This window comes from Tupaia chinensis, unplaced genomic scaffold (assembly GCF_000334495.1).
Source record: "Tupaia chinensis unplaced genomic scaffold, TupChi_1.0 Scaffold000493_1, whole genome shotgun sequence".
In the NCBI taxonomy this organism is placed as follows: domain Eukaryota; kingdom Metazoa; phylum Chordata; class Mammalia; order Scandentia; family Tupaiidae; genus Tupaia; species Tupaia belangeri.
The window spans coordinates 2197122-2217343 of record NW_006160005.1 but is presented as its reverse complement, the minus strand read 5'-3'; the positions used below and the strand labels follow the sequence as shown (position 1 = coordinate 2217343).

The window sequence follows — 20222 nt, the reverse complement described above, 5'->3', positions numbered from 1 at the left end:
AAAAAAAAAAAAAGAGTGAAAGGGCTTGTGCACTTGCCAGAGAGGGACACGGGGGAGAGGGAGGGAACACAAGAATGTGGCTTCAGTGGGGCATGACCATGCCACGATCCCTTCTCTTCCATTGCTCTGTCCTTTTGGGGTTTGGGGCCCACACATGCCCAGTTGTTGTTTTCCTGGCTACCAGGGCTGGTATTCAGGCCGTGGGTGGCCACGAGGGATGCAGCTCCCTTCACCGTGAAGCGCAGACTCACTGAGTAAGGCTCCTTGTCTGGCTTCCCTCTGTGTCTGGGCGTAGAAGGGCGTCTAGCTCACAGGAGACAGAGCAAGCGTTGGACACGTGAACAAATACAGCATACCGTGCAGCAAGCATCTTGACACAGGTGGTCCCGAGTCCCAGAATATTTCAGACACCATGTCAGGGCTGCTCAGAGCTGTGGCTGCTGTGCTTTGAAGCAGAGATGGTAGCTTTGGCTGGAAATGGTGAAGAACTGCAACAGAGAAGTTAAATATGTTTTTGGCTGTATCAAGCCGAGAGCAGGATGACAGGGCTTTCCTGGGGGGTAGGGCACGGGGACACATGCGTTCGCACACGTACACAGGCGTTTGCCACCGTCACGTGCCTCTGCCCATCAATTTGATGGAGGTGAAAGGGAGCAGGGGCTCCTTTTATGAGAATGACAGAGTAGGGAGTTGGCAGGCTCTGCCTGTCTGTCCCTTCAGGGGAAACCCCATGAAACCACTACAGTCACCCTCTGTTGCCCATCGTGACCTACTCTGGGAAACCCAGCGAACGAGTGGAAAGCCTGGGAAGGGGCTGTCTTAGGAGGGAAGCATCCTTTCTGTGTGAACCCCGGCAACTGCACAGGTAGGAAGCCTCCCTTCCCAGCACCTCTGCCCTCCCCCAGGCTGCCTGGCAACTGCAGGCCTCACCCACAGAATGAAGGACCCCTCTAGTTACCCGCAGGGTCACAGCAGGGGCTGGGGGGCCAGAGGGCATTTGGGGAGGAGAGTGAGAACTGCAGGGTCACTAGGGATTAGCATCAGCTAATGGTGGCTCAGCTGCAGGGAGGGAAGGGGAAGAGAGGGAACAGGGATGTGAGCCCTCAGGGCTTGCTGGTTCAGGGATTCCTGAGGCCAGAAAGCAACCCACCAGCCAAACAGAATTAGTGATGTTATCTGAAGTTATTCAGATGAGATTTAAATGACCACATCCTCTGTGTTCATGGGGCTTCTATAGGGAAGATGCATTTTGTATGTATTTAATGTTTACGCTTGATACAAATCAGTGAGTTATTTGTGGATCAGATGCTTTCTTGATTACTTGAAGACGGTCCTTTAAAATACCTAACAGAATGGTAGACAATCCTCCTTCCCCGTGGTCAGAGCTTCCCGGCCACCCTACAAGTCCTAGGGTTGATGTCTCTGTCGTATATGGACTTGAGTCAGGGTCACCAAGAACCAGCCGAGACCTTGTCTGTGTTAGGCTGTAACTGGGCTTCTCGGACTTGCCACCAGGAACACTTTGGACTGGTGGGTTCTTTGTTGTGGAGGGGTGGTCTTACACATTGGAGAATGTCTAGCAGCAGCCCTGGCCTCCACTCACCAGCTGCCAGTAGCCCCCCAAGGTAGGCACAGTAACGACACCCCCAAAGATGTCCACACCTGAATACCTGGGACCTGTGAGTTAGGCTATGTGCAAGGGATATTCACGGTTGTAGATCTGCTGACCTTGAGAAGGGAAATTACCCTGAGCTATCAGGATTGCTCCAGTGTAAATTAATTACTTAAAAAAAAAAGTTTCCCAAAAAAAATCTCATAGAGGGAATCAGCAGTTAGCGTAATGGCTATGTCGCTGAACTCTCACGTAGTCGACTGCGGTTCGCATCCCGGACCCGGTGGCTTAGAAGTCACGCTGGGTGCGTGTGCATGTGTGCCTAAGATCCCAAGAGGAGAATGGGGAGAAGGGATTGCAGTGTGGCCATCCCCCTGGGGAGTGATTTCTTGCTTTCTGTCTCTATGTCTCTCTCTGTCTTTCCAGTGAGCGCACGCGCCCTATAGCAAAAACCTCTCAAAAAAAAAAATAAATAAACTGAGAGAAAAGTGAAGAAGGAGACAGAAATGGCAGAATGAAGATTCCCAGCCTGCCACTGATGGTAGAAGAAGGGCCACCAGCCAAGGACTGTGGCGACCTCTTCCCTAGAGCCTCCAGGAGAATGCGGCTCTGCCAACACTTTGATTGGAGCCCAGTGAGATCCACTTCTAAGCCACTGAGTGTCAAAACAATAAAGCTGTGTTGCTTTAAGGCACAGCGTTTGTGGTAATGTGCCTTTGTTTTTGTTTTTGTTTTTTTAGAGTTTTGTTTTTTTTTTTCCTTCCCATAGGGCGCATGTCCTCGCCAAAGAGACAAAGAGAGACAGTGAGAGGGAAAGTGAGAAATCACCACACACAACTGCCCCTCCCCACCCCAAGGGGATGGCCGCACTGCAGTCTCTTTTACTCCATTCTCCTCCTGGAATTTTGGCAACACACGTACAGGCTCCTCATTTCAAACTACCAGGTCCGGGACTCGAACTGCAGTCTGCCATATGAGAGTCCAGCACCTTAACCACCATGCTACCTGCTGGCTCCGGTAATTTGTTTTAAACTCTCTTTCTTCCATGAGAGAGAGCACACCCCCAGCAGGGTCCTCATGCCGTGATCTAACCTGAGTCTCAGCCCACCTGGATCATGGGCATGGATGGGCACAAACCCATGTGTGTGTGCGGGGAGGTCACAAGACTCAAACCCAGGACCTTTCTGTTGGTTCGGTTGTGTCAGCACTGCACCATCACCTGGCCCCTTATTTCTGCATTTGTCACAGCAGCCTCTCCTGCCTCCTTTGTGACAACAGGTAAATGTCTCTAAACATCGCAAATGACCCCGGGGGCTAAAGTGGAGGCCATTCGTTCCCTAGAATCTGGGAGAGGAAAACGTTTCTCTCTCTGCAGTGAGAATGAGACTGACAGTGGGTACACCCAGCATGGTTGGCTCTGGGTGGCGGCCACATCTGCTCCTGCCCCCAACCCCCCAGAGGCGCCTGCAGCTGTCACACTGTCATTAACAACACCGTAATCCTGTCGGTGCTTGTGTGTCTTTGAGTGAAACTAGCAAAGGACTATCTTCAACTGCACCATAAAAGAGAATATAAAAAACTCAATAAAACGCTAGAATGTCAGCTGAAGCAGGATTGCTGGCCAAGACCACAGCAAGGAGGGGCGCCAGCAGCCGGGTGCCCCTGGCACTGTTAGTGGGAGTCATGGGTGGGGAGGAGAGGCTGGGGGAGCCCAGCCTGTGCTGGGGGCCACCGCGCCTGGGCTTTGGGCCAAACACACAACCCCCTGGTTTCTTGGGCCCCGCCCTGCTGCTGTAATTCTGTTTATTTTGCTGGATATGAAATCCATATGGTTCTGATTTCTTCCTTGTAATCCGTCATCTCTGTGTGGCTTCAGAGCCAGCAGCCGTGGAAAGTGGCTTTGAAGTTGTTGTTCTGGGGTAAGGAGGAAGTTGTGATCTTCCAAGGTTCAGTGGGGCAACCATGAGGTTTGCATTCGCTTCGAGGACATCCCTCGGAGTTGAGTGAGGGAAGTGCGCCACACAGTCGGTTCTGGTCCTGGCCCAGGAGCCAGGGGCTGTGTCAGGAGAGAGGGGAGTTTGCAGAGCCTGCAGTGGACTTGCACAGCCAAGGGCCCCTCTCTGGTCCTCAGCCCAGGTCACTCTTGTGCGTGGTAGTTCCCTGTCACCTGCTGCTTCTGGGCAATTAGATGGGGCTGTGGCATTAGCTCCTCTCTGAGGGCAGCCAGCTTGCCCTGCTTGGGGGAAGGACAAAGCCAGAGGTAGGGGAAGAAGAAACAGAAGGGACGGTGGGCAAGTTGGATTTGGAGAAAGATACAGTATCCACGTCCATTGATAAAGGGACACAGACCGGCCCGTTCTGTGATGGGCTGGTCTTGCTGCATCTGGTTCATGGATCAAGGCCAGCCATGTCCCCATTTCTGGGAGCATTAAAATCACTCACCGTGAGGGCTGTTGAAATAGACTGCTGGCCTCCACCCCCACAGTTTCCGGTTCCAGGGGTCTGGTGTGGGCCCCAGAGTTTATAACTTCTAACAAATTCTCAAGTGATGCTGATGCTGCCGGTCTGAGGGCCACACTTGGAAAACACTGCTCTAGAACAAGAAGGGGATCTTTATCACTAAAAATGAGTGGCTGGGGCTGGCAGTTGGTGTGGTGGTTAAGGCACTGGATTCCTACATGGCTCACCATGGTTCGAGTCCCAGACCTGGTAACTTGCTTTCTCGCTCTCCCTTCCTCTCCCTTCCATCTCTCTCTGATCAAATTAAACAAATAATAACAGCAAATAAAATTAAATGAATAAATAATTTTTAAAAAGAAAGAGTGGCGGAACCAGCAGTTAGTGTAATGGCTATGTCGCTGGACTCCCACGTAGTCGACCGCGGTTCACGTCCCGGACCCGGTGGCTTAAAACTCACGCCGGGCGCGTGTGCGTGCGTGCCCAAGATCCCGGGAGGAGAATGGAGGAGAAGGGATTGCGGCGTGACCATCCCCCCTGGGGGGTGATTTCTCGCTTTCTGTCTCTATGTCTCTGTCTGTCTGGCGAGCGCACGCGCCCTACAGTCAAAATCTCTCCAAAAAAAAAAAAGAAAGAGTGGCCTGCTGTGGTGGTGCAGGTGGTTGGGTGCCACGTTGTGCTACTGGGGCCACGCCGAAAGGTCCAAGGTTCAGATCCCAGGTTGACTTGAACATGCCAGGCCTGCCTGCAGGGACATTCATGATCCTGGCTGGCTGGAAGGCTGGCAGGAGGGGACGGAGCCATGACAAGACCCTGCTGTAAGGAATAGTTCCAGGACTTGACTGTTCAGGTGCAAAGACCCCTTGTTTCTGAGTAATCCTGCGAGGGGAGCGTACCATTGTCTCCGATGTTACTTATTTTTGCCGGCCAAAGCACAAGTAATGTTTATTTTTTTCAATTGTCACACAGAAAAATCGACTCTAGCTTATGGTTCTATGAATTTTAACACATGTAACCCTGCCACTCCCCGACTCCCAGTCAGACGCCGACATTCCATTATTCCAAACCCTTCCCTTCTGCTGTTTTTTTGCTGTGTGCACCCCTACCCAGCACGCCACTCTCCACCCCACACTTGTGTCTTTCGGAGAACGTTGTGCACATGGAATCGGATGGTATATAGCCTTTGGAGACTGGCTTCTCGGCAGATGATACCTTTGAAATCCATCTGAGTTGGTGCATGGCCGTCGTCCCTTGTTGGTGAGTGGTCTTCCACTGGGTGGCTGTCTCTCAGTTTTGTTCATCCTTCCCTTTTGACAACCTTTGGGATTGTTTCTAGTGTGGGGTTATTATGAATAAAGTTGCTAGGAGGATTCGTGTACAAGACCTTATGTGGATGTATGTTTTAATTTCTCTTGGATAAATCAATACGTAGGCGTAGGAGTGCTGGATTAGAGTGTCTATCTGATGTTCTAGGAAACTGCCAAACTGCTCTCCAGACGGCGTTCATTCCTACCGGCAGGGCATGAGAGAGTCCCATTGTTCTGCATCCTTGCCCACACTGGGTACCGTCAGTCCTCCTGGAGTTAAGTCGTTCTAGATCACACTTCGTTTTGAGGTAATCAGTGAGTCCAAGAGAGGCTCGGAGCATTTCCCAAGGTCCCCAGCCTCTTGGTGGCTCCTCGAAGATTAGAATCTTTCCGATGATTGGGAGGGTGTGCGCTGGGTGACTGTGCTGTGTGAAAGCCCCAGAGAGGCACCCCATGAGCTGCGTCTAAGCACCGGTCGCTCAGCGTTTGTGTGACATCGCGGCCTTCAGGGAACTCCATGGGTTACACGGTGTGAGGAGGTGGTGAAGAAGGAAAGGTGCTCATCCTAGAATCGTAGAGGGAGAGGCGCTGGGCTGCTTCCCGCAAACACACCTCTACTTATTTCACAGTTGAGGCTCAGAGAGGTAAAGGAGTCGGGCAGAGGCCGCTCGGCTAACTAGTGGCATTTTGACTCCGCTTATGGCGGGCAGAGACAGAAGACCACCTGTGTTTCCAGAAGCATCCTTAGAAATAGCGCTGGGGCCACAGACTGCTTCCCCTTGGTGCCTGACAAGTAGAGCTTTTGCAAGTTGATATACACGGTTAGGGCATCACACTCCCTCCACGTCTTGGCCCAGGGTCCGCTCCAGGCAGGAGTGTCTGCAGGAAGGAGCGTGTGCAGGGGTGAGGGCTCCAGCTGACTTCAGAGCTGGTGACTTACTAGGGAGGAGGCCGTTCATCAAGACCAGGCACTTCTCCAGAGGCCGTCCCACCCGCCCTCGGGGGGGACGGGGCCCAGCTGCCCTGGAAGGCTGTGGACATGCTTTCTCGATTGCAGAATACTTCTCTTTCATTTTGAATATCATTTGTTTGGTTGCCACGGCAACGTCAAGACTCTATTTTAATGCTAACCTGCGTGGCTGCAACGTTCTATATATAAATGCTGCTTTGCACAGTGAATTAGCCGATGCCATGGGGACGCAGCGGATGTGCACACGGTGGCAGACAATGACCAGGGTGTCAGATTTGCATGAGGACGGACTGTGGGGCTGAGGTGAGTTGGAACCCAGGGCGCTTCTGGCTGTCTTTGGTGCAGATACCCGAAGCTAGTTGGAGCAGACTGAATGCGAGGCGGCCGGCCACTCCTGCGGGGGAGAAGCTTTCCTTTAGCCCTTGTTGGGCTGGAGTTTGGCTTTGTTTTGGAGAGACATGGGGTGCTGCTTCTGTGTCCCCGCATAGCTCCCCTCCTCAGACGTTCACTGCATCTAGCTGTACTGGGACCCTAGAAGGCTCTGGAAAAAAAGAGAGAGAGAAAGCCCCTTGTGCAGGAGAGAGGTCTGAGATGAGTCCCAAGGAAGTGAGCATTTCCTGGTTTCCCTAGCCTTGCCTGGGATTCCTGTTTTGGATCGTCCCCTTCTCAGTTTTGCCTTCTTTCGATTCCCCAGTATGACCAGCTCCTGCTGGGGGACAGTGGCTCCCAGTGGTGTGGAGAATTCTCAGAAGTCTGGATAGGTCTTTGAGGACTGGCAGTTATGGCTCCCCCTGGCTCTAGGTGAGGGAGGAGCCCAGAGAGGTGCCATCACTGCCCAGTGTCACTCAGCCTGTTGGGGAGAGACGGGATGGGAAACGGGGCCCGTGCCGACGTTCCCACTCACTCCTGCGTGCCCATTTGGCAGGTCAGGGCTGTGCGTGTGTGTGCACACGTCACTGACGGGAGCCGCAAGATGCCAGCGTGCACGGCGATGGCCCTTTCTGGAGTCACAAGCCGGGGGCGTGTAATGAACGCAGGATTATGTAACAGGGTCCAGGAGCTGGGGAGGATTCTGGAAAGCACGTGGAGGCTGGTGTCTGGGGAACTCGGTTCCGTGTGGAGTCAGCCACTCTGTCTGCCTGTATGATGGCCTTGTCAGTTGCCCTGTCTGTGCACGGGGTGCTGGTCTCTTCCCCACATTATGGTGCAGCAGCGTCATGGCAGGTGACAGGGACCAGTCTGCCATGGGGCATGAGGTGTCTGTGGGCAGAGTGGTTTGCAAACCTAGGTGTCCCCTAGGTGTCGGCCACAGCTCTGCTCCCCTGTAGCTGGAAGAGGGTGGGGCCAGCCTCTAGGACACTGGCTGAGCTAGAGTGGTTCTCGGAAGATTGGGTTTCTTGGCATGGTGTGAAACGTGTACACTTTTACATGCATTGGAAAGTTTCATTTGGGGGCTCACCAGTGGCGTGTTGGTGAAGGCAGCTGGATCCCACGTGGACAACTGTGTAGTTCAAGTCCCACACCAGCGGCTTGAAGAACATGCGAGGCACATGTGCGTGCCCAAAATCCTGAGAGGAGACTGGAGAAGGGATTGTGGCGTGATCATCCCACTGCGGGGTGCTTTCTCACTTTCCCTTTCTCTCTTTCTCTCTTTTTCTTGTGAGCGCACATACCATGTAGCAAATTAATAAAAAGAAAGAAAAGGAATGTTGAGACCAGCAGAGAGCATAATGGCTACGCCGCTGGACTCCCGTGTAGTCGACCATAGTTCACGTCCTGGACCCGGTGGTTTAAACTCACACCAGGTGCGTGTGTGTGTGCATGCCCAAGATCCCAAGAGGAGAATGGAGGAGAAGGGATTCCAGCGTGGCCATTCCCCCTGGGGGGTGATTTCTCGCTTTCTGTCTCTGTCTCTTTCTTTCTGGCAAGCGCACGTGCCCTATAGCAAAAACCTCTTAAAAAAATAAAAGAAAGAAAGAAAGAAAAGGAATGTCTCATTTGAGCTCCCTCTCTCAAAAAAATCAAACATCTCTCAGACAGGAGGTACTTCAAAAAGTTTGTGGAAAAGTGGATTCAAAGTACGAGTTTGGTTTGGTGCCAGGAACTCCATAAACCTATGCGCAGTGGTTCAGGGTATGTCATCCTCGTGAGCTTTGTCAAGACTCTGCCTCTCCATGTTTTACGTGTGTTGAATCCAAAGATTCGGGCCCTGTTTTTGAAAAGAACATTTGTATGATTAAAATCTGAGTGCCTGTGAATGGTTCACGGTCCTCAGGGGCTGGGGGATTTGGGTTTGAGAGGCTCCACTTCTACCTGGGCAATTCAAAGAAAGTTCATGAAGGAATCCTGTATAAGAATTGTGGCTCAGGACAGATGTGAAGGAAGGGGTTCTAAAAAGAGATGGCCGGGACCAGTGAGTGTCAAACTGTGAGTTGCGAGTCACGCCGCACCACCAGTCAGCTTAAAACCAGAATGGGGGGAACCAGCAGTTAGCGTAATGGCTATGTCGCTGGACTCCCACGTAGTCGACCGCGGGTCGTGTCCTGGACCCAGTGGCTTAAAACTCATGCCGGGCGTGTGTGCATGCGGGCCCAAGATACTGAGAGGAGAATGGAGGAGAAGGGATTGCGGCGTGACCATCCCCCCTGGGGGTGATTTCTCACTTTCTGTCTCTCTGTCTCTCTCTGTCGGTCTGGCGAGCGCACGTGCCCTATAGCAAAAACCTCTCCAAAAACAAAACAAAACAAAACAAAACCCAGAATGGGAAGCTGTCAGCGCATGGCACGAGCAATTCAACATAAAGCTTCAGCGTTGTGTGACTGCTGGGGGGAGGAACTTCATGTGGTTTTTCATGTCAACTTAAGAGAAAAACTGAGGCAACGTGTGTAAAGCAAAAGGAGTTTGTTTGGGCCAGGGCTGAGGACGACGCCCGGACACCGCAATATCCACGTTGTCTAGATGTGGGTACCAAGGTCTGACAGATCTCAGGAGGCCTTTGAAGGCAAAATGCATCCGCGGTGTGCGTACGGGCGAGTTTACATCACCGTTTGGGGATTCGTCACTAGGGTGAGTGGACACTGCCCTTTGCTATTGGCGCCATTGTTGGCATCAGTTGTTATCAGTCGGACGGGGACTTCTGGGAAGCACCTCCTGTGTGGCCTTCCCTGATTCAGATAGTCAGGGTTTATCACAAGTTGACACACATGACTCCATTTTTTTTTTAAAAAAAGAATTATTTAGTTACTTAATTTTATTTACTATGATTATTTATTTTTTAACTTGACCAGAGAGAGAGACACAGAGAGAGAGAGAGAGAAAGGGAAAGTGAGAACGCAAGCTGCCAGGTCCAGGACTCGAACTGCAGTCAGCCATGTGGGAGTCCAGTGCCTTAACGACCACACCAACTGCCAGCCTCCCTTTTTTTTTTTTAATTCTTTAATTGTTAAAAGGTGTGGATGCTTACTAAAGAGACAGAGCAGAGAGAAGGTGAAGGAGAGAGCACAATCCCTTCTCCGTTTCTCCGTCTTTCCCGGACTTTGCGCATATAGACATATGATCCTGGTGTGGTTTTCAAGCCGTCAGGGCTGCTGGGACTCAAACTATAGTGGGCCACGTGGATTCCAGCTCTCGTAACCACTAGGCTATGAGGCTGGCCCACAAAGAACTCCATTTTGACTCTGACAACTTTTACATTCCTGTGTGTCAGACTTTCAGAAATGAGTTTGTCTATAGCTGGTCTGGAGTGGTGGCCGAAGAGGCCTGAACGCTCTCCTAGAGGTGGCTGTTCATTTCCTTTTCCCAGGAGAGCTGGCATGCCTAGCAAGGGAGGCACAGGTTTCTGGTGAAGAGTTAGGCCTTCGCTTGAGAAACTGATGTGGTGCAGGGACGCCCAGGGACCAGCAGACCAGGTGGGGAGCAGGAGGTCTGGGACTGTCAGAAGACATCCCCGGGAGCAGAATGAGAAGGACACCTGCATTCTTGCAGTGACTGTCCCAACTCTAGGCTTTTCTTAGCTGCCCCAGAACACATGCGGTTCCTGCAGGTTGGGATTCCATACCCTGCCCCTGTGGTTCGATCCAACCCTCTTGTTCACCCCTGGCCCTAAGTTCCTAGGGCACTGGCTTCCAGTTGCCAGGTCTCGCTGCCCTCGGGAATCTCTCTGCTTACCACTACGACTGTCATCTCACCGTCAGACTTGCAGACATGTGTCTGTCCACTTGCAGGCCACTGCTCCTGGCTCACTTTGGCCTCAATTCCAGAAATCTATTTTTTGGAGAGGTTTTTGCTATAGGGCACATGCGCTCTCGCCAGAAAGAGAGAGACAGAGAGATAGAAAGCGAGAAATCACCCCCCAGGGGGATGGCCATGCCACAATCCCTTCTCCTCCATTCTCCTCTCAGGATCTTGGGCACACACGCACACGCGCCTAGCGTGAGGTTAAGCCACCAGGTCTGGGACTCAAACCGCAGTTGGCTACATGGGAGTTCAGCGACATAGCCATTACACTAACTGCTGGTCCCTTAATTCCAGAAATCTCAGCAGACTAGATGCGAGGCCTTGCCCTCTGACCTCTCCATCTCCTTCCCCCTGGTGCCTGGTGGTGCACGTATGTTATTTCCTAGGCCCGTCTAGCTGCCTCCCACATCAGCTGAGAGGGTACCAGTGTTTCCAGAGACCAACCAGGGCAGTCTTTCTAGGATTCTTTCTGCCCCCAGAAACCTTGTCTTGTGCTTCCCTCCCAAGGAAGGTTAGGTTAGGGGGAGCATCTAGACTCCAGAGTGGAACAGAACTGGGCCTGTGTTGAGACCAGCAGATGGTTTAATGGTTATGTTGCAGGACTCCCATGTAGTAAACTGCAGTTCGAGTCCCAAACCCAGAAGCTTAAAACTCACGCCCAGTGCATGGGTGTGTGTGCCCAACATCCCGAGAGGAGAGTGGAGGAGAAGGAATTGTTGCATGGCCACCCCCCCGGGGGGAGTAATTACTTGCTTTCTGTCTCTGTCTCTTTGGTGTGCCCCATAACAGAAATCTCTCTCTTAAAAGGCAAAACTGGGCCCGCGTTTGCAGCCCTTGGAGGGTGTTCACAGGTTCCCTGGAAACTGGCATCCAGCTGGCCCAGCGGGGGTCGGTTGAAGGAGGTCTGGGCTGAAAAGACATGCTGATTGATACTCTCCGTCTTGGGTAACAGAATTCAATTGTCTAAAGCTAGGGAACCCCTCTTCAAATGACTGCTTCTGTGGACACCAACAGCTAAAACCAGGGGTTGCACATGACGGCCTGCGGGCAAACCAAGTGCCCGACCGTGGGGTGTTTTTGTTGTTTTGTTTTTGCTTTTTGCCCATGGTTTCATTTCAGAAAATTGGAATTGGCTGCCAACATGTGAAGATCAGTGGGGTTGACATTAAATATTCAGACTTCCGACTTCGCTTGCAAAGACGAGATGCTCTGGCCACACCTCGCCTGCCACCCTGCATGGCAGCCATGCGCTGGTGATGCCGGTGGGTTTTCCAGTTTGCCACAGTCCCCACCCGTCTCTGCTGTCCCCAGCACTGAGGCCAGTCCTGGAGCCGTTGCCATTATTCATTTCATTTGGGGTCCTTTTCTTAGGGTTCAAGGAAATGTGAAATATGGTTTTTGCACCGTTGTCTATAAAAACAAGGGAAAATCAGAGGGGTCTATTTTCAGAAACAATGCTGAAGAGCCTGAAGTGGATGTATCAGTCTTCGAAAGATTGATTTTTCTCTGGGCTCAGAGGTAGATTTACAAGAGACTTATTTTGTTGTTCCTCTTGGAAGACATCAGTGGTTCTCAAACTGCAGTGTCTAAACCTTCAGCCACTGCCTCGCTGGGGAGCTTGTGAGAAATGCAGATTCCAGGCACCGCCCAGACCTACTGATTCAGAAACGTGGGCCCAGCAGGCTGTGTTCTAACACTCCCTCGGATGCAAACTGAGCTTTGAGATCTGCTGCGTTGATGCTCTGGGTGTGGAGAGGATGGCTGTTACTTTCCTTCCCTTTAAGACCCTGAGAGGAAGGAAGGCGAGGTTCCCTAGTCAGAGAGGGCGTTAAGGGTCTCATCCCTCCTTCTGAGGTCTGAGCACGCTGAGAAGCATGGAGGGATCCTTCCAGCTTACGAGACCTCAGTAGTCCCAGTCCCTTTTGTCTAGTCACCAGCCACTCGGCACTTTCATCCATAGATGCCACTGAGGCCACTCTGGGAACAAGCCTGATGCCTCCAACTGTCCTGGAGAGAGGGACCCTGGGCTTCCTTCCCATGGGATGGGTGGCAGGTGATCCCAGCCAACAAGGCCAGGGAACTGCATCATGCCAAGAAGGACCAGGTTGGCTATTTGAGCTTACAAAGGGTGACTAGGCCATCAGCGTTTGGGAGTCCAAAGGTGGAAATGGTAAGCCAGTTTATGAGCAGCGTATAGGCAAGAACCTACTACATATGCACGTTTCAGATCTAGTACTGGTAACTTGGACTGGCGGTCACAGATAGTCCCTTGGCCTCCTCCAGCTCTCTCTCTGGCTAAAGACTTTTATTACTTAATGGCCAGTCTACGTGAGCCAGTTGCTCAGTGTTTTCTGTCCGTATTTACTTACAGAGCAATAGGCCCCACGAAGCTCACTTCGAAGACCTCGTCTAAGACTTGGTGATTTCTTTCTCCCTGGTCCATTTCATTTATTTGTGATTTGGGGGTCCCCTGGCAGAATTTGTGATGTATCCGAGACCCCCTGCTCATGGTAAAATGAGCATGAGCAGTGCTTAGGTCTCCACCCTGGTCTCCCTCACGTCCTCTCCCCTCGCCACCCTGGAGTCTGGGTGACCCCAGGAAAGTAAGAAACCCACTTACTAGGTGAGCTGACAGATCGTAAGCAGAGACCGGGAAGAACTTCGTCTGTTCAGCATGTCTTTACTGGGGACATTTTCTTTGTCTGGGGACAGATCCGAGCAGGACTCTATTGCTCTTACAGAGCTCAGGTGACTTCCTCTGCTCATCATAGACACCCCAAAGAGAGAAGCCCTGGAGGTGAGCCATGGACAGCACTCATGGGAGGAAAAGGTGGGCTGGGGTGGGCTGATCTCCCCTCTACCCCTGACAGCCCAGAGTGAGGAGCCTGGCCACCACACAGAGCAAGGTGGGCCCCCTTCTGGGCTGGAGAGTTGGCCCCCGGCTTCCAGGATTCAGCCAAGATGGGCAGGGCTTCGCAGTGGATGATCATGAGAGCTGAAACTCTAACCAGCTCTGCTCTGGCTTTACAGAATAGGTAGGGGTTGCCTGCTGGAGCCCCAGGTCCTGCCAGCTTCCAGCAAAGACGCTACTCAGTGGACATCATTCTAGGCTGTCTTATTTATTTATTTATTTATTTATTTATTTATTTGAGAGGTTTTTGCTATAGGGCGCGTGTGCTCACCAGAAAGACAGAGATAGAGAGATAGAAAGCGAGAAATCACCCCCCGGGGGGATGGACACACTGCAATCCCTTCTCCTTCATTCTCCTCTCGGGATCTTGGGCACACACGCACATATACCCGTTGTGAGTTTAAGCCACTAGGTCCGGGACTCGAACTATGGTTGACTACATGGGTGTCCAGCAACATAGCCATTACGCCAACTGCTGGTCCCATATTTATTTATTTTTTTAAGAGAGTTTTTTTGGTTATAGGGCACATGCACTCACCAGAGAGACAGAGAAAGAGACAGAGACAGAAAGTGAGAAATCAGTCTCTGGGAGGGATGGCCATGCCACAATCCTTTCTCCTCCATTCTCTTCTCACGGTTTTGGGCATGCACACACACATGCTTGGAGTGAGTTTTAAGTTACCAGGTCCAGGACTTGAACTGCAGTCGACTACGTGGAAGTCCAGTGATGTAACCATTACACCATCTACTGGTCCTATTGTCGTCATCTTTTTTTTTTTTCTTAAGAGAGATTTTTGCTACCAGGTTCGTGTGCTTGCTGGAGAGACAGACAGAAAGCAAGAAATCACCCCCAGGGGGGATAGCCATATCCCATTCCCTTTTCCATTCTCCTCTCAGGATTTTGGGCATGCACCCACACATGCCTGGTGTGAGTTTCAAGCCACCAGGTCTGGGACTCCAACCATGGTCAGCCATGTGAGAGTCCAGTGACGTAATCATTACTCCATCTGCTGGTCCCCCAGGGTGTCATTTTACCCGTGGGTGCCTGTCAGGGCTCTTTGCTGTGACAAGGCATATATTGGTACTTTCCCCTATTTCTACCCCCTGGGATAACTTTCCTCCAAGTTAATGAGGCTCCCCGCCGGCGATCAGCTGTTACCGTGTTCTCTGTCAGATTGGTAATTAGCAGCTTGGTTGGTCATGGCTTCAACTAGAACTTCCTCCCTGGAGTATTTGCCTGTGGATAGAAGATTCCTACACACTGCAGAGGAGACTCAGGTACCAAGAAGGAACCAGACAGCCCGGGGTGGGGAAGAATTGGCTCTAGCCTTAGAGACAGAACACCAGGTTCCAACTAGCCCCATTATATAATGTTAATAAGAAATACTTCCCTTTTTTAAGGATCAAAAAATCTGCTATCAGGTTACGGGCCCACAGTAGACAGCAGCCTCTTCGCAACTGAGAACAACAAAAGATAAGATCCAATGGCGAAATACAGGCAGTGGAATTGACTTTGAGGCTCTGCAGTGGTGTGGAAAAAAAGGGAAACCTAACCCCTTCCCCCTTCCTGTTATCCAATCTATCTCATTTTTAGGAGCTTGAAGTAAAGGAGGAGGAGTGTTTCTTAGGGTATCCTTGCCCATGGTAAGAGGGGTCAAATGAGGGTGTGTGTTAGTGCAGGCCGCTTTGGAGCGCTTGCCAGGGTCTGGCGTTGGAGGTTGGAGGCCTCGCAGCTCTTCGTCAGGGACTCAGTCTCTGGGTCTTATTTCTCTCAGCCCGCCAGCTCTCAAGGGTGCTTGAGCCCAGTGGACTTGGGTGTTCTCAATCCCATGAGTCTTGCTGGCCCTTTCTGATGTTCGCCATGTTCTAGCCCTGTCATCCTCATGCCTCTCCTCTTGTTCTTTCCATCGGTGCGGGCTGTGTCAGAGGAGTTAGAAGGTGTCCTTCTGGAGACTGTAGCAGGTTGTCGGCAACGCCTATGCCCCATGAGTGACTCAGTGCTGGTGACCCGAGCCGATGGTTTTGCTCCAAGGCTCCTTGGTGGTTTGATGGGGTAGGAGGGCAGGGGTGAGGCTAAAACCTAGCTAGCATCAGTTCTGCCCTCATCTTTTCAGAAAGCCTATGAAGTAGGTGGTGGTAGTTTCATTTTTAATACGTGAAAAACAACAAAAGATGAGGTTCCGGGGCCAAGCATTGGTTGCATAGATCACACAGCTGGAGTCACGTGGGGAAGGGCCTGGATCTGAACCCTGAGAAAGCGACATGAGATTCAGAGAGTCGAAGTGGCCTGCCCGAGGTTATATGGCTGGTAAGCCATGGAACCCAGAGTTGAACTTCCTCTGTGCCTCTCTGAAGGCACGCAGATAGGTGTCCGTGGTCAGCTGAGTGGTTTGTGGGGTAGGTATGTTCTGTTCTTTCGCCTGCCCTCACCGCAGTGCAACCACGCACTCCTTGTTCTATGAATCTTGAGCAGAATGGAAGTTACAGTTTCTGGAAGCCTTAGGAATCTTCCAGTCCCCCTTGTGTGAATGGAGCTTTGCATCTTAATGAGTAGAGAAAAAATAGGCAGAAGAGGTTTGCCAAAGGGGAAAATCATGTGGGTTTATGACTTCCCTCCTCTGTGTGCACAGATGTTTCTTCCTGGGCTCCCTCCCTTCATGGACAGTCCCTGGCCATGACCAGATGGGAGGTGGCTCAGGGCTGAGCAGAGCTGGGCTCGTTGGAGACAGTCGGCTTTCTCAGAATAGTGTTGAGGTCACCAGGGGAGTGAGAGGGGAGTGGTCCTATGTGGGGTTTTGGCTTCTGCGGCGCTGTCTGACCGTAGCTAGCCCTCTAGCCACTGTGGTAACCTTCACTTCAGGGTGCAGGCAACCAGCGGGGGAGATGGGGGACTCTGTGTTGGGACTGGAGAGATTTGGTGTCCAACCCTGTGTCTGGGCCTCAGTTTCCCTATCCTTAAATGGCAAAATGTGCTCAGGTGACCTCCAAGGTCCCTTCCATCTTTAATTTTTGCTTCACCCTTGCATTGCTTGAGAACATTTCCTTTGCTGTCACATCATTTTGTCTCTGTTTTCTTAAAGATAAAGCCCCCAGCCTCATCTCCCCCACCCCCATTTGAAAGGCAATCAAAGAACCCTAATATGATAAACTATGGTCATTTTAGGGGATGGCAAATGAGATACGTCCAGGGAGATCTTCTTAGCGTTATTTAATTTTTATTTACCAGAGACTGTGTGCTTGTCAGAAGAAGACTGGGGCGGGGAGGGGGGAGAAAGTACGCCACATGGGGAATGACCAGGTCTCAATCCTTTCCCCTCTATTTCTCCCTCCTTTCGGAATTTTGGGCATGCGCACATACATGCTTGGTGCATTTTTTGCGGGGTGGGGGGGAGAGGTTTTGCTATACAACGCGTGCGCTCACCAGACAGACAGAGACAGACAGAGAGATAGAAAGCGAGAAATCACCCCCCAGTGGGGATGGCCATGCTGCAATCCCTTCTTCTCCATTCTCCTCTCAGGATCTTGGGCACACACACATGTGCCCGGTGTGAGTTTAAGCCACCGGGTCCGGGACACAAACAGCGGTCGACTACGTGGGAGTCCAGCAACATAGCCATTACGCTAACTGCTGGTTCCTTTGGTGGGTTTTTCAAACCACCAGGGCCAGGATTAGAACTGTGCTGTCAGCCATGTGGGATCTGGCTCCCTTAACCATTGGGCCACAGGGCTGGCTATAATATGTGTATATTTAAATTTAAATATATATATACACATACACACACACTATATATATGTATATACATATATATACATATATGTGTATACACACACATATGTTTAAATCAGACTCCCTGGGGATGGGTCCCAACAATCTGTTTGTGTTTATTTATTATTTCTTCCATGAGCAAGAGAGACAGAGACAGTATCTCTAACAGGGTCTTGCAACCTCAGTCCACCCCCAGCTTCAGTAAGCTCCAGATCATGGGTACACGCATGTTTGGTGCATTCAGGGTGGTCTCTGGACTCGAACCTGGAATCGTCCCATGTAGGTCAGCCCCATAGAATGTCACATGTTACCACTGCAACGCCATTCATCCCTCCCAAATAGTCACACATTAGCTTATAATAGAAAATAAAAATTTAAATACATTACAATTGATATGCTCATGGTAGAAAACTTGGAAAATACAGAAAAGCAGAAATAAGAAAAAAAATTTGGATTTTTTCCTTACTTTTTTTGGCTGTATACATTTTCTGCATGATTGGGACCATATGCTGTATTTAGAATTGTATATGCTGATTTGCAGGACTAATGGGATTTCCTAGTTGTAAAAGAATTTTAAAAACACTTTTTTAAAAATAAATTTTTTCCAATTAAAATATTTCTCAATAAAGAAAAATTTTAAATGGGGTAAAACAAATGCAATTTAACCAGCCAGAGAAATCTTGTGATACAGAGATAACCTTTGTTACCATTTTCATGTCTTTCCTTAGGATTTCGTTTTGGGTGTGGGGAACATTCTTTTCCATAGTTGAGATCATACTGCATATTCTTATTTCTACCCAAGAAATAACTCTTAGAAGTTGATATAAAGAGGATTTTGATGACAGATAGCATTGGTCACTGGCTGTTTTTTTTTTTTTTTTTCTTTTTCTGTTTTGATTTAAGGGGGGAAAAAGAGAAGTATGGGGACTTAGTCCATTCAGTATGAGTTTTGAACATATAGAAAATCATACCTTCAGTTCTTGGCAAAGAAAGTGGCCAGCACGGAGCTTTACATAGCCCACAGTCGCTTGGGTAGAGGCAGAAAACAAGGCCTTATTGTTTGCTGGTTCTCCGAGTGGAGTCCCCAGAGCTTGAATGGTCCTCATTGTTGGCATGTGGCGGACAGAAAGGGCAGCATCAGTTCTGTGTGCCCCTCACGCATGGCTCCAGGCTTCCATCTGCACTGGCCTTGAGAAGGTGCAGGAGAAGCACGTATCCTGGCTCCAGGATGGACGGGGCAGCAGAGGAGTTGGGTGAAATAATAGGGCACCAAGCTTCACTTCCCTGAGCTGGGAAATCCGCCAGGTATCATACAGCTGGCTGGATTTCTGAGTTGGGAGTTTGTCTTCATTGAACAAGAAATGGTCCACAGATAACTTTATAGTATCGTTAACCTCCCTGTTGTCGTCTTCCCAATTTTAATTTATCTTTCAGCGCCTGAGTGATACTTTTCTTTCTTTTTTTCCTTTTTTTTTCTTTTTTTTAGTTTTTTTTTTGCTCTTTTCTTTCTTTTTTTCCTTTTTTTTCTTTTTTATAGTTTTTTTGCCATAGAGTGTGTGCACTCACCAGAGAGATAGTGAGAGGGAAAGTGAGAAATCGCTGTCCCCCAGGGGGATGGCCATGGTATAGTCCCTTCTCCTCCAGTCTCCTCCTGGGATTTTGGGCATGCCCGCACACCTGCCTGATGGGATTTTCAAGCCACCAGGGCTGGAGCTCAAATCACAGTTGACCAGGTAGGTGTCTAGCGCCTTAACTACCATGTCACCTGCTGGTCACCTGAATGATATCTTGATTTGCATGCCTAAGAGAGCCTTCCTCTTTCTTTCACTCATGAAATATTAATATGATCCAACTGGATATAAATGAGGGAACTTCAAAAAGTAGAAAAGTGGGATTAAAGTATGAGTTTATTTTAGTGCAAAACATTTTTGAAATTCATGTATAGTTTTCTTCTTGTTCTCTATGAACTTCCTGAAGTCTCCTGGTATGTCTTGAATCACCACCTTCCTTTATGGACAGAAACTCACATTTGTTCAGTTTGTTCCATCATTCAGTAGACATTTATTGAACACCTACAGCAATGAATGAAACAATGATCATGCTCCAAGAAGCTTTGACCACCTCGATGGGATTTGGCACTTTCTAGTATTTTCTTTTTTTGAGAGTTTTTTTTTTTTTTTAGTTTTTTTTTTTTTTGAGATTTTTTTTTTTTTTTTTTTTGCTATAGGGTGCGTGCGCTCGCCAGAGAGACAGAAAGCAAGAAATCACCCCCCAGAGGTGGGGGGATGGCCACGCTGCAATCTCTTCTCCTCCATTCTCCTCTCAGGATCTTGGGCACGCACACACATGTGCCTGGCATAAGTTTAAGCCACCAGGTCCGGGACTCGAACCACTGTCGACTACCATGGGAGTCCAGCGACATAGCCATTACACTAACTGCTGGTCTCACTTTCTAGTGCTTTCCAAGGGGTGATGCTAATTCCTGGTGTAGACTGTCATAATGACAGTGAGCAAAACAAAGTCTCTGCGTCATGAAGCTTTCATTTTAGTGGGCAGTGCTCCCTAGCCATTAGTAGGATAGAGGAGAAGTCTCAGGAAATTCCAATTTTCTAGGCAACCTTTTCTCTTTGCCCATTCGTTTCACAATTTTTTTTATCATTGACTATCTTTGCGAGTGATTATTAATTTTAATCTCTTTGTTCTGGTCCATTTTCATGGAGCACATTTTAAGCATATGCTGGTTTATTATTTTCTCACTTTTCTTTCTTTGCAATTTGGGAGACTGTTCAATATCTGCCCTGCAAGTGAGTGATTTATTTTTTTATATTTGTAGTTATCCATAGCTACTAGTGTTGGCTTAAAAGAGCTAATTTCATATAATCCTTACCTCATTTTTTTTTTCTTCTTTATGTCATCTTTTTTATTTTGGCAGTTCCCCCCCCCCCCCCTTTTTTTTTTTTCCT

The 20222-nt window shown here is 49.8% G+C and overlaps 1 protein-coding gene across 4 annotated transcripts in view; it reads left to right on the top strand.

The window, feature by feature from the left end:
- Positions 1-20222, top strand: part of GAS7 (growth arrest specific 7) — a 317655-nt gene that overhangs the window by 149369 nt on the left and 148064 nt on the right. The window contains exon 1 of one of the 4 annotated variants that reach the window (XM_006156411.2): positions 6552-6649. The exons of the other annotated variants lie outside the window; for them this stretch is intronic. Coding sequence (XP_006156473.1) covers positions 6626-6649 — 24 coding nt within the window. The 5' untranslated portion in view covers positions 6552-6625. Of the gene's footprint in view, positions 1-6551; positions 6650-20222 lie in introns of those variants that run through there. 4 annotated transcript variants of the gene reach the window in all.